We start from the raw sequence: 16,151 nt of genomic DNA, 5'->3' as shown, positions 1-16,151 counted from the left end.
TGCAAGTTCCTCAGATCCACTCCACTCAGCCTCTCGCAAGGAATCCCAGGTTTCAGGTTCATTCCTTCTAGATTTTTCCCTCAGGGTTTTTGGCTGTCAGGGTGAAACTGCTGCCAATCTATAAATTATCCCCTCAAGTAGACATACAGAACTGAAATCCTAGAGCTGGAATGGACCTTGAGTGATCATCTGGTCCATCTTCCTGCTTTAAGACAGGATTAATTAAACTAACCAGAGCAAATGGTGCCTATTTAACAACACTTCCTAATATTCAAATTTTTTCTCTGGCAGATTCACTATTGGAAATCAAAATTGTCATTTTTTTTACTTGCGAAGGAATTTAATTTGCAAGCACCATAAGTAAAGCAATTTGCAATGCATGCCAATAGAAAATGTCTGCCATATAAACCACTGCATGTGTAATGGAAGGCAAGTCAATAAACATATGAACATTAATTGTAAAATAGGAATGGCAGTACTTGCTGTTCCTCAGATTCTGTGAGAATTAGAAAGTTATTAAAGCATTTTGAATTCCTTAGGTAGAAGGCACTATATAGATGTAAGTTTGTATTATAATTAAATCTTGCACTACATTACCCTGGACTATAAGACAGTATGATACAAGAGAGTGCTAAAATGCACAACACAAAAAATGAGGTCACCATTGACAATTATTCCTTGTTCATGTATATCATTTTTTTAATGGCATTTGTTTAGCATCTTCTCTGTGCCAGGCACCATACTAAATGCTAGGGTAGATACAAGGTTGTCAGCTCCCTGTCCTGCATGGGGCTCACAGTCTTAACTTCCATTTTACAGATGAAGCAGACTAGGTTAGAACCCAAGTCCTTTTGTCTCCCAGACCCGTGCTCTATCCATTAGGCCATGCTGCTTCTCTTGATTATTCAGTAGAGTTGCCTAAAAATGGATTAAATAAACAAGCATCAATAATGGCAGCGGGAAATTTCTTGTCACAAAGGAGTTCTTTCAGTAGTGCACATTAATTGTGAAGTCAAGGTACAGAGGCATGGAACATATAATGGGTGTAAAGAAGGGTGATGACTCATGACCACATTTATCTTCCACTTTTTCAGTATTTCTTCTCCTCCTTTAGCTGGTTGGGTGAGATATTGCTAACATTCAGGATTGGGGATGTTGCAGACTTGGTGCAATACCAGACTTTTCAGGCTGAACAGACAAAAGCAAGGTGGAGGTGCACAACTTTCAGTTACACATGAAGTTGACCATCTTCTGCTTGGGCATGCTATGGCAGCAGCACATGGAGATGGGGAAGAGTGGGGAAGATCAAAGGATGATCTTCCTTGTAATCTCCTCCTTTCCATGTTTTTAAGTATTTGGACTGAACTTCTTCAAAAGCTGACGCCCCTACCGCCTTGTCAGTTGATGGTATTTACTGAACACTGACTATTTGCAGAGTACTGTACTAGCCACTTAGGAGAGTACAGTAGACTAAGTAGATAGGATCCCTGCCCTCAAGGAAGTGATAAGCCTGAAAATGAACAAGCCACAATGGAAAATAAGCTTGTAATTCCGTGAAAATTTGGTTGATTTCAGTGCCCTCAGTAGGTGCTGTTTGTTATATTTCCTGTTAATTAATCAGCTACTAATGAATTAATCAAGAAAAATTTTTCCAGGGTAAATATAAGGCACTTTTGATAGCTGTGTTAAATCTTTCAGGCCTATAAGATGCCATTTAACTGCTGTCTGTTTTATTCAGCCAGTGATATTTACTGAGTGCTTACTGTGTACAGACCATGGTCCTAAGAACTTGGGAAAGTACAATGCAACAATGTTGGTAGATGCAGTCTCTGCCCACAGGAGTTTACAGTCTAATGCACTAATCTGTCAGTCAATCAGTCATATTTATTGAGTGCTTCTTGTGTGCAGAGCACTGGGTACTGGGCATTTGGGATTAAGTGGTTCTCAAGGCTTAAAAAATTTATTGCAGCTTCCCAAAGTATTTAATTTTACTCCCAGAGGGATTTTGGCTTCTCCTCAGTACTCCACACCTCACAGGTGTCGTAGGTATAATCTCGGAATATTTAAAAATCGGTGCAGGAGTGCAGTCTGAAAGTTAAAAAATGTCTAGTAGAATTTTTGGTTTTAAAATTGCGTTGTGATTCTCATTATGATTCTCTGCCCCAGTGCTTGGCAGAGTTTCATTTCTAACCATTGCTTGTTTATTCAACAGGGTGGGCTAAGTGCCCAAGCATTTGTTCATGTTGAGGTGGAAGACGTGAATGATAATCAACCGGTCTTCAACCCAACGAGCTACGTGACAAGCATTAGTGGCCACACACAGCCAGGCTCAGAGATCCTCAATGTCATTGCCAGGGACAAGGATTCTGGAGTGTATGGAACCGTGACTTATGAGTTGGTGCCCGGAGAGCTGTCTTCCCTTTTTACAATCGACTCTTCAACAGGTGTGTATGTAGTTTGGGCTTGGATGTAATCAATCCTGCCTTAGTTTCCATTTCCAAGGTGTGGTTCTCCTTTGAAGAGTCTGAGGTGGAGTCCTGAAGTGGCCAGAACAGCCTGAAATGTCTTACTCTATGCATTGGCCCAAGGAAAATCTCATGTTATCAAGTCAGGCTTGCACATTTGCGTACCATAACTCTCATTCTCCCTTTTTAGGGTTACTTTGAAGGAGGCTCAGGCAGGCAGAGGTGTTTGGGCATTATGAACAAGCACGGTTATTCCACTAAGGGCAGCATAACCTAGTGGAGTGAGCATGAGCCTAGGAGTCAGAGGGCCTGGTTGGCCTTGGGCAAATCACTTAAATTCTCTTGCCTCAGTTTTCTCATCTGTAAAATGGGGATTAAGACTGTAAGTCTTATGTGGGACAGGGACCATATCCAAACTGATTACCTTGTAACTGCCCCAGCACTTAGGACAGTGCTTGGCACATAGAAAGTGCCGAACAAATATCACTATTATTATTATTATTATTATTATTATTGTTAAGAGGCTGTTGGAATTCCACATCCTAAGAGCCACTCAGACAGAGACAACCACACAGGCGTAAAATCTGCCCACGTGTTGCAGCAACACCCCAAAATGAAGCCTGAGTTCATCATAGGTCCACAGTAGGTCCCCTTCTGGTTCTTTATGGATATGGGCCAGATTTAATTGTCACCATCCTGGGTTTCTTGCTCAAGCCAGGACAAGACAAAGTAAGGATCAAGTTAGGGCTGGGTTAATTTATATTGCAAAATTTCACCTCATTTGAGCAGAAAAAAACAAAAAATTTCATTATTGTTTTTGAATGAGAAGACCTTTCTGGAGTAGTTTTACAGATCGATGTTTGTTTCTGATGTAACAAGAAGTAAATTTGAGTACTGAAAAATTAGTTTCTTCAAAAATGTCGAATGATGGGTATGACCCAAATCACATAAACTCAATTTGCCATGTGAAGTGCAGTGTAAATTCTGGTTCATGAGATTTTTATGAAGCATAATTGAAAAGCTAGAATGGTGGGTGTTTTGTCTGTTGTCAACACCTTTATCTCAAGTAGTCCTACAGTGCCAAATTTATAGCCCTTAAAAACATAGGAGAGAAATGTATTGAAAATTTTTATCTTTCTTTTTAGAGATACAAGATCTGCAAATAAAACTTTCACTTTTTATTCCTCATTTTAAGTATGTGGCAGAATTTACACTGAATGATGGCTTCATTGCCTTTTTCAGCCAAATATTGCAATTTAGTATGAATTATAAAAATAATATTTAAGCCAGACATTGACTTCTCATTAATTTCTTGATTATACTATGTATAGGTGTGTATGAAAATGCATGTTCATATATATATAATCTGTCATATATAAATAATATATTGTATTAGCAAGTAGTAAAGAGGTCATGTCTTGTCTTGTCAACATCCTGAATTTGGCTTGATTATTTGAGGTTGATCAATTAATGGTATTTATTGAGTACTTACTGTGTGGGTAGCACGGTACTAAGTGCTTGATAGGCCCCTTCTTTTCCAAAAAGACCCACTTTTCAACCAGGAAGATTACTTTATGTGATTCCAAGTGTTGTTTGACTGAAAGATTGCATATTTAGTTTGATGGGGGGAGTAATCCAGCAAAACTGCTCTTACAGCAAACAACACCAGTGACATAGGCAGTTAAACATTTCAATGAACAGAAGAAGCTCATCTTTTTAGGAAGTTGGTCTGCTTTTCTTGGCCATTTCATAATTTACTTCAACTCTGGACCTTAGCTGTCATCAAATCGAACCTCTTCAGGGACTAACAGCTGTCAAAAACACATGCAAGTCAATCAATAATCAGGAAACTGGTTCTCTAAAAAGCATTCAACTGATCATTTGAAAACTACCTCATCAGGCTTGTCCCGCAACTCCCTCTGTAGGACATTGGAAAAGAATGAACTCTGCCTTATTCCAAAAGGATTCTCACTAAATCACCCTATGATTTAGACATGGACATCCATTTGCAGTGTTGGGTATGAGGAAAATCATAGAAAACGTTTTACATCATCATTAGCAAAACTATTTTTTAAGTTAAATGAAGATCACATTATTAATGGAAGCAGCCTGAGGTGCTTCTTGCCGGCATAAAGCTTTTTAAAAATCTGGTTGCGTTTAAAGCTCGTGAATAATGAATGAGTTCTGGTAGTGTTTGGTAGAATCTTTTGGAGACTATTATCAATGCCATGTTGATATTGGGGACTCTATGGGGGAGGTACATTTTGGTATATATTCTTATTTCCATTAAACATTTAGCATTTATAAACCCCTTTATTAAAAGGTGCTCAAACCTCAGGTTTCAGGAGTCTGTTTTATGGGTGTTATTGTGTGAGATGTGCTCATTATGAAAGTCAGGGTGGAGTAACAGGATCTCTGAGCTCCCTGATGTAATAAAATTCCTATAATCTTGGTTTGAAACTGGATTTAAAAAATGGGTTCTAGTAAAATGAACCTTTTTACAAATCTAATATTTGGCCACTCTGCTGGGGTTCCAAAGCCACAAAGAGAGAGGACAGGGGTGGGTCTGGGGAAAGATGGTGGTGTTATCATCCCCTCATGTCTTTTTTCTTCCCGCTCCCCTCTCCCCTGCCAAGATCTTGCAGAAGCAGGAGGCAGCAGTCTCCTGGAAAGCACAGCACAGCAGCAGGGGCGGCCTAACAAGTGAAAAATGCGTGTGAGCGTTTGCTACAACATGGGGTTGCAGATGAGAAGCGGGAGTCGGTTCAGGGTATGGAAGGGATCAACACTGGAAGGTGGAAAGGGACAGAGTTCCTAGGATTGGCAAAGGTTAGAAAAAAAATTTAAATGATTTCCCAAGGTGACAGCTGACAATAGCAAGATTTCCATTTTGCTGCCCAGAAACAGGAAGTAAATGTCTTTGTTGCTTACCCAGGAATTCCCAGTCTCATTCCTGATCATTTGGTAGAGCAATGTGGCCTCTATGAGACCTATTTAGGATGAAACATTGAGTCACATATGTTCCAGGCCTGTATCTTCTCAAGTAGCTGATTAGGCAATGGTAATTTTTTGTGCCTACTAAGTGCAGAGCACTGTACTAAGCATTTGCCAGTTCTATCATGTCTTTCCTAAGTTGCAGCAACCAGGAGTCCTCACAGTATTGCAGGTGTGAATATAATATAACTTTATGTAATGTAATGACAAAACTGTTTTTTTTTTCCTGATAATTGTTGGGCCTTTTTACCTGAAGTTGCAGCAACCAGGACTCCTCACAGTATTGCAGGTGTGAATATAATATAACTTTATGTGATGTAATGACAAAACTGTTTTTTTCCTGATAATTGTTGGGCCTTTTTACCTGAAGTTGCAGTATCCTTTTCTTTAAAATAAGGTTGGAAATACAGAACATGATCACTGGTCACTGAACATGACGTACATGGTCACTGAACATGGTCATGGTACATGGACGTACAGTGACGTACATGGTCACTGAAGTGGTGGAGGTAGAGAAATGGTCTTTGGAGGGATGTCCACAGAGTATTCCATATGATGTCACTTTACACATGCAGCCTAGTAATGATGTCATACGAAACAGGAGAGGGCAACAAATCTTTCTGTGCCTCAGAGCAGCGAGACATCTAAAGCTGGTCCTGCCCTCCACATTGTATATTAAAGTTCTTGCACATTTTATTTTTGTACCAACATTATGAGCTTTGATTGGTAAATAAATGGCCACTGAAGGCACCGATTCATGTGTTAAGGTCTCTCCTTTGAATTGGGAGAGAAGAGAATTAAATGAAATCCAGAAAAATACCCTTCACTGTAACCAAAGATTTCAATTCCTTCAAAAATAATAGTAGTAATAATAATAATAATAACTGTGATATTTCTTAAGCACTTACTATGTGCCAGACCTGGGGTGGATATAAACAAATAGGGTTGGACACAGTCCCTGTCCCACACAGGGCTCATGCTCTTAATCCCCATTTTGCAGATGAGGGAACTGAGGCACAGAGAAGTGAAGTGACTTGTCTAAGGCCACAGAGCAGGCAAGTGGCAGAGCTAGGATTAGATCCCATGACCTTATGACTCCCAGGCGTATTCTCTATCCACTACACTATGGTGCCTCCCCCAATCAAGCCTTTTACCCCATATTATCACCCCAACTATAGGTGAGTTCTGAAGAGGTTTTTGTTCTTTTTCCTTATCCTGCATACCTTCTGTGGAGATGATAATAAGTAGTGAAATAAGGAAAACAAGGCAGCAGGAGGAATAGGAGAAACAAAGCTCCTGGAGAACCAATAACTAGCCCCCAGAAAATTGCAAGGAGGGCGGGGAGCTGGTGGAGGGGGGAGGAGAGAGAAGAGAGATATTCCCGAAACCAAGAATTCCGATGGTCTTTTGAGCATCACAATTCATAGCTAAAGAGCCACCAGGGGTCACACTACCCAAAAGAGACTTTTTTTTTGACTAAATGGGATATAGGAAGGAAGAACATTTTCAAAGAGATTTCCCATCTCTTCTGAGCCCCCACATCTTTCCTTTTTCTGCTCTTTGATTTTCCCCTCCCCTCTGCTCACTGCTTCTCCTTCCCATCCGGGCTTGGATGTCATACTTTACCTTCTTCATTTTCCCTCACAGAAATAGGCTACTATTTTAAGGTCCTGCTAATTAGTGGGCAAGGTTGAATGTGTTTCTGTATCGATCCATTAACTATCCCACACTGTCAAAGCAGTTAGAAAATGGTATTTCCAGATCTGACTCGCAGTGGTTGTCAGGGTTGTGGCTTATGTGCTCATGTTACATCTGCTGCTGCTATTATTTCATGTTGGTACTTTGCCCGGGCCAACTTCAGATGGCTAGCAAGTGAGGCTGCCATCCCAATGTACATGGTCACTGAAGTGGTGGAGGTAGAGAAATGGTCTTTGGAGGGATGTCCACAGAGTGTTCCATATAATGTCACTTTACACATGCAGCCTAGTAATGATGTCATACAAAACAGGAGAGGGCAACAAATCTTTCTGTGCCTCAGAGCAGCGAGACATCTAAAGCTGGTCCTGCCCTCCACATTGTATATTAAAGTTCTTGCACATTTTATTTTTGTACCAACATTATGAGCTTTGATTGGTAAATAAATGGCCACTGAAGGCACCGATTCATGTGTTATGGGCTAATATAGTGGGAGTGCCCACTGCTCCCATCAGTCAATCAATCGGTGGTATTTTTTGAGAGCTTACTGCGTAGACCACTGTACTAAGTGTTTGAGAGAGTACAATACAACAGACTCATTCCCTGCCCACCCAGGTTTACAGTCTCGTGGGCATTCTGTGTAATTATGTTTATGCTATTTATATGCCAGACTTTATCAGATCTTTAAAAAGAGGAAAGGCAAAAGGAATTGAATCAGATGTTTACCCTAATGATTTTCCAACTTTTGGCTTCTTGCTCATACTGTTCCTCCTGCTTGGAACTCCCTTTGCCACAAATCTTTCAGACCTCATTCACCCCACCTTCAAAGCCTCTCTAAAATTTCACTTCTTTCAGCATGCCTTCTTTGATTAATTCCCAACAGCCACCCCTAGCACTTATGCAGTTATGCCTATATCTAACACTTATGTATCTATTCAGTGACTTATTTGCATGTTTCATTCTGAAATACTCACTCTACCTCTCATCCAATTGTTTGTCTGCCTACTGTTCCCATTATCTGTAATGTATCTCTTTCCCTTTATCCATCTCCCTTTTTCTGTCCATTCCCCTTTATCTTTCGCCTTTTCCTTATCTTTCTCTCCTCTTTTTTCCCTGCCCCCTTTCTTCCCTCTCTTTTTCTAACCTTGTCCACTTTTTCGTCTCTTATGCCACTCTCCAGTAAAGTTGACATATTTACTTCCTAGTCCTTATGCCATCCCCAAAACAAGAGCTATTTTAGGGTACACGACAGGGGTGCAGACTGTCTAACCTATGTCTGATTGGACTACGGCTGTCCCAGGGGCCTCTATCTGAACTTCCTTCACTCAGTTGAACGCTCGGTTATGAGATTCCTTGTTTGATTGCTTATTGTCGACACGAGCTATGATTTTTTTTTTATCGGTTTCACATCCCCAGCTCCATTGGCCATGCTGCAGGACAGGTTTTGGAATCCTGGATTGCTGATAGGGCCTGTAACTTTATTAAAGGTGAAGAGAAGGGAGAATGTTTATGAAAAAAAATCAAATCCTTTCTCATGCCCAGCTGGGGCAGCCACTTCTTTGCAGCCACTCTGGCTCCTAGGGGCACAGAGCCATGGAGGGGGGGCATATAGGAGGTGGAGGGGGGCCCAGGAGGGGCAGAAGCTGAGCTCACCAAATGTCCCACCGTAGCTGGGTCTGGCAGCAGCCACCCCAGCTTCTTGAGGAGCAGAGCTGCATAAGGAGACAGCAGTGGTAGCTGTCCGGTGTCCTCCCATTCACTCCTCAGCCCCAAGAGCAGAAGTGGGTGTCAGCAGAAGCAGCAACTCTCCATGACCAGCCAGGAGATCCCCAACTACAGTGCCCCAGGCTAGGGTCTCCGCTGCCGTGAGGATCAGCCCCAGCTTCACTCACACATTCTTCAGTTTGGAAGGAAATCCCACAATCATCTTGGGTTTCTTCCTCTGTCTTCCCCTTCCCCGCCTCCTCCTCCTGTTCGGTAGATCAGGCGATGAAGTAGTAGTAATAATAATAATAATTATGGTATTTGTTAAGTGCTTGGTATGTCAAGGCACTGTAATAAGCGCTGGCGTGGACAGAAGCAAATGGAGTTGCACGCAGTCTCTGTCCCACGTGGGGCTCACAGCCTCAAATCCTCATTTTGCAGATGAGGTAAGTGAGGCCAAGAAAAGTAAAGAAGTGAATGACTTACCCAAGGTCACAAAGCAGACATGTGGTGGAGCCGGGATTAGAAGCCCAGACCTTCTGACTCCCAAGCCTGTGCTCTGTCCACTATGCCATGCAGCATCTCTAATAATAATCCAAACTGAAAGAGAGATTGTCATGAAGACATTTGAAAAAATCACTTGCTATATCATTTTGAAGAATTTCGCCTGAATAGCGTGCCACAGCAAAAAATACACTGCTGTGTTGCGGAACTCTATTTTCTGCTGTTTTATGTTCTTGCCACCAACAAGGCCTATCCAACGGATGGCTTGTATTATAAATGGAGATTTTGCTTATAGTTTGCGTGTTTGTGGTGTTTAGGAGGAAGATGGAGTGGGGGTGTTGTGTGGTACTAGTGGTGCTTTTTCATGTGGGTTCAGCTTCCTGTTCTGGTTTTGGTTTTTGAAGTTTGTTGTTGTTTTAAAGAAAATATCTGATTGAAAAATGTGTTCAGGCACCAGGAGAGGGAGACATTGAATTGAGCCTTCATTTTTCTTTTTCCGTAGTTTTTTTTTTCCTCCTTTGATGTGGGCAAGTGGCAGATCACACTATTTTGGGCTGAGAAGGAAGAAACATGTGAGGCATATTTATTATTAGCTCTTAAAAAATAGCCCGAATAATACTGCTTTTATGGACTTAGCTCTTTCTAAGTTTTTGAATGTTTATCCCAGTAATTGGAAACTAACATTTCTTCTGTTTCTGAGTGACATACAAACATTTGGCAATCATTCTCATTGACCCTTAAATCCTCTTCATTTGATTTTAGGGCAAAATATCTTAAGGGCATAAGTAAAACGCCAGCTTCTTGTTTGGAAGCCACTGTCATCCTACCGTTTGTATTTTCTCAATAACTCTCCCTTTGGTTTCCTCTCTTTGCTTCACTACTTTTTGCAGCATCTATGATAACAGGAGTGTGAATAAGATTCATGCACAACATTGCTTATCTTCTTGGTGCAGAGGAGGAAAGAAAATTCAGTTTAGTAGGGCACTGTTAATACTGTATTTATTTATATTTTAATGGCTAGCATATTCCGTATCAGAGGGACAGAAGATTTATAGGCCTAGAACAAGTAATTAAAATACAGAAGCATTACGCTGCCAACAGCATTACATCAAACTGAGATAGAAACAACTGGATATTTCATATTTAATAACAGCCCTTAAATCATCTTTTTTGTCACACTTTAGTTGTTTCAACACCTGGGATGGAGCTGATTTAACATGCTCATGTTTCAGGTTGAGGGGCCTTTTTTCCTTCCTAAGGTTAGGTTTATTCCTTGTCTCATTTTAATGTCCTATTTTGTAGTAAGTAGCAGTGTCAGAACCCTTTGTGGTTGCCACCCTTTCCAAGTTTAGAAAAAGGGTCTTGAATTTGAATAGATGATGGAATTTCATTTTCTGCAAATCAGGTTTGTAATATCTCTGTATGGTAACACTGATGATTAAATCATAATGCCTTCACTACACCTTTCATGGAAAAATAAAAGCATGTGATATAAATAATTCCATTAGCCTTCTTGATATCCCCCTGAGCAAGGGGACAAGTATTAATCCCATTTATTGAAAATGACGCTGAAGTAAGAAGGATGCTTCAGTGCCACCAAATGTTCAGGCGTGCAGAGTGAGAAATCCCTGATAGTTGAACAGTTTCGTGCATTGGAAACTTGCATATATGTAGAACTGGCCTATTGACCTCAGCCCAAGCTGGAACAGAATTTGAAAAATCTCGGATGAGGGTGAGGTGTCCTGCACCCCTTCATCCCATTTCGGCCTGGAGGATATGGTTCTTTGTAAGGGTAGCGGATAAGATAATAATAGCAATAATAATAATAATGATAGAATAGTAATAAAGATTAATCAAGTCCTTATGTCACTTCTGGTACTATCAGTCCCAGCAGTTCTTAAAGAGCAAGTTTGTATACACAGCTCTACTCTCTTCTCTAGCACCTAATAGTATTGAGGTTGAGGGTGAAGAATCCCACATTCTTGGAGTATGGAACATAGCCTGGGATTGTGTGGAGCTTGGCTTTACAGGCCTGTCCTCCCATCATGTTTTCCAAGGCCTTGTGAAGTTTCCAGTTGGGCAGGTGTTAAATAAGTTAATTTCCCAGAGAAGGATTCAATATTTGGGGGAATTGCTGCAGGGAAGAAAGGTCTACCTATGAGTCAAAAGCAGAGCCAGGAATAGGAGTATTTTTGAATCTCAATCAAGTCTTTCACTCACTCAACCTCATTATTATTGCTTAAATTTAGGGAATCACATCCATTTGCCAAACAGTATTCAATAACTTGAGCACCTAAACCGTCCACATCCTGACAATGAAAAGCTTTCAAATTTTTTATAAATCTTAAGGTGCTTTGCAGTTGGGTAAAGGTTTGCCCCAATTGACCTATTCTTTAAGGAGAAAGCCAAAAATAAAGCATATCACAAATCCTCAGGAGAAATTAAGAATATGCTTGCTTAATATTTTTAGAGATTCTGGCCTTTTTTTTCTTTTTTAATTCCTCACAGCTTGTTATAGTAATAAAGATCTTCAGCTCAGATATTTCCTAGTGTGAGATTAACATCTCCAGATGGTCACAAAATTCCCTATCCTGGAAATCATTAATGCTTAATTATTACATTTGCCTGACAAAAGCTCCTCACTTCATTCATTCATTCAGTCAGTCAGTCACACTTACTGAGCATTTACTGTGTGCAGAGCACTGTACTAAGTGCTTGGGAGAGTACACTATAACAATAAACAGACACATTCCCCGCCCACCATGAATTTACAGCTTAGAGGGAGAGACAGACGTTAATATAAGTGAATAAACAAATTAATAAATTACAGATGTGTACAGATATGTACATAAGTGCTGTGGGGCTAGAAGGGGAGAATATTATTCTCACTCAACTATTATTTCATCAACTTATACTAGCTTGCCTTCCACATTAGGTTGCAAATTCCCTATGGGCAAAGATTTTTTACATCGGACTTCTGTCTGTCCACCGGATGCCAAAACAGTATTCTGTTAATGCCAGAATAGTACTCTGAACACAATAGGATCTCATTAAATACTGTGAGGCCATTAGACAAGGCAGAGTGCAAATTGCAGTTAGGGTTTTTAATAATCTAAACTAAATGGCATTCAGAAGAATTGCAATTACCTTTGTGTCATGAAGGATTGATTTATGCATTCATTATCATTAACTGAGTGTCTACTGTGTGCAGAGCATTGTACTTGGCACTTGCCTTTGTGTTAATAATCTGTTGGGGGAGGCAGGCAGACATAATTGTGTGCATAGAAAGGGAGCAGAAAGAAAAATATAGATGCAAGTAACAGCAAAGGTGAAGAAAAATGAATAAACAAGTAGATGAATAAATTGAGTAAGTAAATTTAGCCCACTGCATGTTGCTAGTACATCTATGCTGAGGGTAGTGAAAATTAGTTGAGGAGGGTCTCCTGGGGCAGGGGATGTTACCGGAAGGTGGTTTTTTTTTTAAATCACAAGGAGGAATATGATCTTAGGGAATTGAAGGTGATGAGAGTTTTATGTAAAAAGAAAAGTGTAAGCAATAGGTTGTAGATATGAAAGTTAGCTTGGGAGGAATCAAGAGTGTGGAATGGGGTAAAGTAGATAAAGAGAGTAATAAGGAGAGAGTTTTGAAATCAGTGGTCAGGAACTTCTGGTTGATGAGGAGAGAAGTGGGTAAACATTGAAGGTTTTTCAGGAGAGGAATGAAATGTGGCAAATGAAAGATGATCCAGGCAGCAGAGGGTAGTATATATTGAAAAAAGGGAAAACTTAGCGAAAGGGAGACTAGGGAGGAGGCTGATACCAGTATTCTAGTGGCACAGAGGAAGCGCTTAACAAATAGCCCTATTATTATCTAGGTGGGGCTACGTGACATCTATAAGATAGAGAGGAAAGGGTGGGTCCAGAAAATATTGTGGCGGGAAAACGGGCAGGATTTAATGGCAAACTGAATGAGAGAGTTAAAGTTGTCAAGCAATCAGTGATATTTATTGAATCCTTACTGTGTGCAGAATACTGTACTAAGCACTTTGGAAAGTACAGTACAACAGAGTCGGTAGAAATGATCCTTACCCATCTCGAGTCTAGTGTCTACAGAGGGAGACAGTCATTAGGGCTCCGGGAAATAGTGAAGTATATGAATATTTATGAAGTACTGTGGGGCACTCTTCTAGGATAGTTAAGAGGAGGAAGAGAGAGTTTAGAAAAGAAAATGAAGAGTTTTGCCTTATACCTGTTGATTCCAGGATTTGATTTACATCTATGTGGAGATGTCCTGTAGGCAAGAGGAAATATAAGTCTAAATATAAGACTCTAAGGAAGGTGAGAGGTTGGGGCTGGTGAAGTGGAAATGTGTTCAAGAAATTAAGAAATTGGTAACTGGAGGGCCTACATAAAGAAAAGCAGTTAAATTACTTTGGGACTACTGAAAGATCTGTGCATAAAGTAGAAGTGTAAAATAGTATGTATTTCTCTTTCAGAGGAAAGTAGTGCATCAAATTCCTCCCTCCAGTATTACCGTTCTATTAAATTGGAACAGAAAAGAAATGAGAATGTAGTTTTTCTAATCCATGTGACATAATTCCTGTTTGAATTCTGAGCTTATTTAGAATGAGGTTAGGAAGAGAGGCTGCTTGTTTGTTCTTCTCCGTTACCAAAACATTCCTAAACTCAGGCGTTAGGTTGTTCTTTGGAGTCTAACTGAAAGCAGAATGGTTCAAATTCCATTCTGATTATTCTCCACCAAAGTGTTTCCAGCAAAAATAATTTTTCTACTGTATTACTATAGATTGGGCCAGCATATACTTCAAGAGAAAAAAATTCTTCAAGTTTTTTCTTAATATGTACTCAAAACTCAATAGAATTCTAAACTACCAGCCAAAATACAATCTAGTTCTTACACTGATGACAGTTTGAGAGATTTTCAATCTATGAATAACATAAAATATGTGAGTATTATATAAGCAGTTAGATGCTTCAGTAGCACAGTTATAATTGTATAATTTTGTGTGTGTGTGTCTAGGTGGTAAAGGGGAACATCGAAGTTTAGATCAAAGGTTTTATGCTCTCCTTTGCTAATTACCAAGAACTAAGCACTTGTTGTTCACAGCTTCTTAATTTGAAATTACACTTTTATTTGGTTTAAATGCTATGGAATTTTTATTAGAGATGGAATATTTTTAACGAAACTTTGCAATCCCTGGTCCATTTAAGTTAGTGGCTAAGTTAGAGGAGGAGGAGGAGGAGGTTCAAATGGTGAAAAAAACTACACTTTCATATGGGGTGGCTTCTACCTGTCTTCTCTGAGCTAGATTCAGTAATAATAATAGTGATTTTTTTTAAGCACTCACCGTGTTCCAGGCACTGTACTAAACACTCGGGAAGACACAAGATAATCTGGTTGGATACAGTCCCTGTCTCACATGGGGCGCACAGTCCTAATGTGGTTCATAATCTTCAATTCAGTCACCAATCACTGACCCCAGTGATGTACAAGAGGTGCTTGTGGCCCCTGTGGCTGACTTGGAGCTGGGAGGAGCTACTTCAGGGGTAGATTCCCCCTCTCAAAATCAGCTTGGGGTAAGGGTATCATGACTTTATGTCCCAGAATTGTCTCACTGTCTGTATTTGGCTTTACTCCAGACAAGAGTCATTTTATACATAGCAAGCATTCCTTTCCTTTCCCCCATGTGCCAACTGGAAAGTATCTCAGAGACTCATTGCATTCCAAGGCTGCCCCAGGATGTGGATCTGGGAATTTCTGGGCCCAGACCGGCCTTGGAATTAACCTGAACTCCAACACGAGTTGTCTAGACAAGATTCAACCTGAGACCAGAATCCCTTGGGAAGCTAAAGATGGAACCCTCTCAGATGTGGTCCCAAACCATAACTGGGTGGGGGACATTGAGACCAGATTCTACAGAACTGCTCTGCTCACCCAAATGGAGATTGCCCTGAGCTCTTGTATGTGGCTGGCTTCTATATATATTAGGTTGTGGTCCTGCCTCCACAAATCAGCCTACTCTTCAGTGAAATAAAGTATGTTGAACTATAATGGGACATTTGACTTAGGGGCTGACCGGAAATGAATGGTCCCTGGAGGCAATTAATGTTCCTCTAAACAACACCATACTTAGCTTGCAGTATTTTGCTCATTACTTATGAGAAGTTCCAAATTCTTTGTGTGTCTAGTATTATTTTTAACCTTCATTCTGTCTCACTTTTTACCCTCAGGAATCATTTATTTAGTATCAGTTCTTCAACATTTGGAATCCACCAGTGTGTCTTTGACTGTATCTGCCCGAGATGGCGGTGGTCTCTCCTCTGCCATTAATGCAGATGTCATAATCAACATCCTTCCGACCGCTTTGGCCCCTGCTGTGTTTGAGAGGTCTGAGTATATTTTCTCAGTTCCGGAAGATATCCCTGAAGGCAGTCTAGTTGGAACGGTGAAAGCCAGGGAGCCCTTGAGTAAGTGACTACTTCATTGGAACATCGTTTGCATCAGCATTTACAAAGTTTATTCTTTCCTTTTATATGCATTATTCCTCAATTAAGGTTCAGTTTTCAAATTTTGTATAGAAACATTTTCAGTCACTTTCATTATTGATTTTGCAGTTGAGACCGAGTATTCACCAAGGATAAGTATCAGAAATAGAGTTGCATTTTTTGGTTATTCAGCCATTTTATGTAATAGAAGAAGAGTGAGAGGGGACCAGGAAAAACTTGGTTTTGTCTTCTTCCATTTGCCAGAATTGTGAAATGAAATGACAA

General features: G+C 40.2%; 1 protein-coding gene across 1 annotated transcript in view; it reads left to right on the top strand.

The window, feature by feature from the left end:
- The window catches only part of DCHS2 (dachsous cadherin-related 2), a 149,226-nt gene that overhangs the window by 68,398 nt on the left and 64,677 nt on the right, over nucleotides 1–16,151 (top strand). The window contains exons 3-4 of the mRNA XM_038755050.1: nucleotides 2,213–2,444; nucleotides 15,612–15,848. Of these exons, the coding sequence (XP_038610978.1) occupies nucleotides 2,213–2,444; nucleotides 15,612–15,848 (469 nt within the window). The remainder of the gene's footprint in view (nucleotides 1–2,212; nucleotides 2,445–15,611; nucleotides 15,849–16,151) is intronic.

This window comes from Tachyglossus aculeatus, chromosome 12 (genome assembly GCF_015852505.1).
Source record: "Tachyglossus aculeatus isolate mTacAcu1 chromosome 12, mTacAcu1.pri, whole genome shotgun sequence".
Classification (NCBI taxonomy): Eukaryota; Metazoa; Chordata; class Mammalia; order Monotremata; family Tachyglossidae; genus Tachyglossus; species Tachyglossus aculeatus.
The sequence above is the reverse complement of the archived record's forward strand: the minus strand, read 5'-3'. Positions and strand labels throughout refer to the sequence as shown.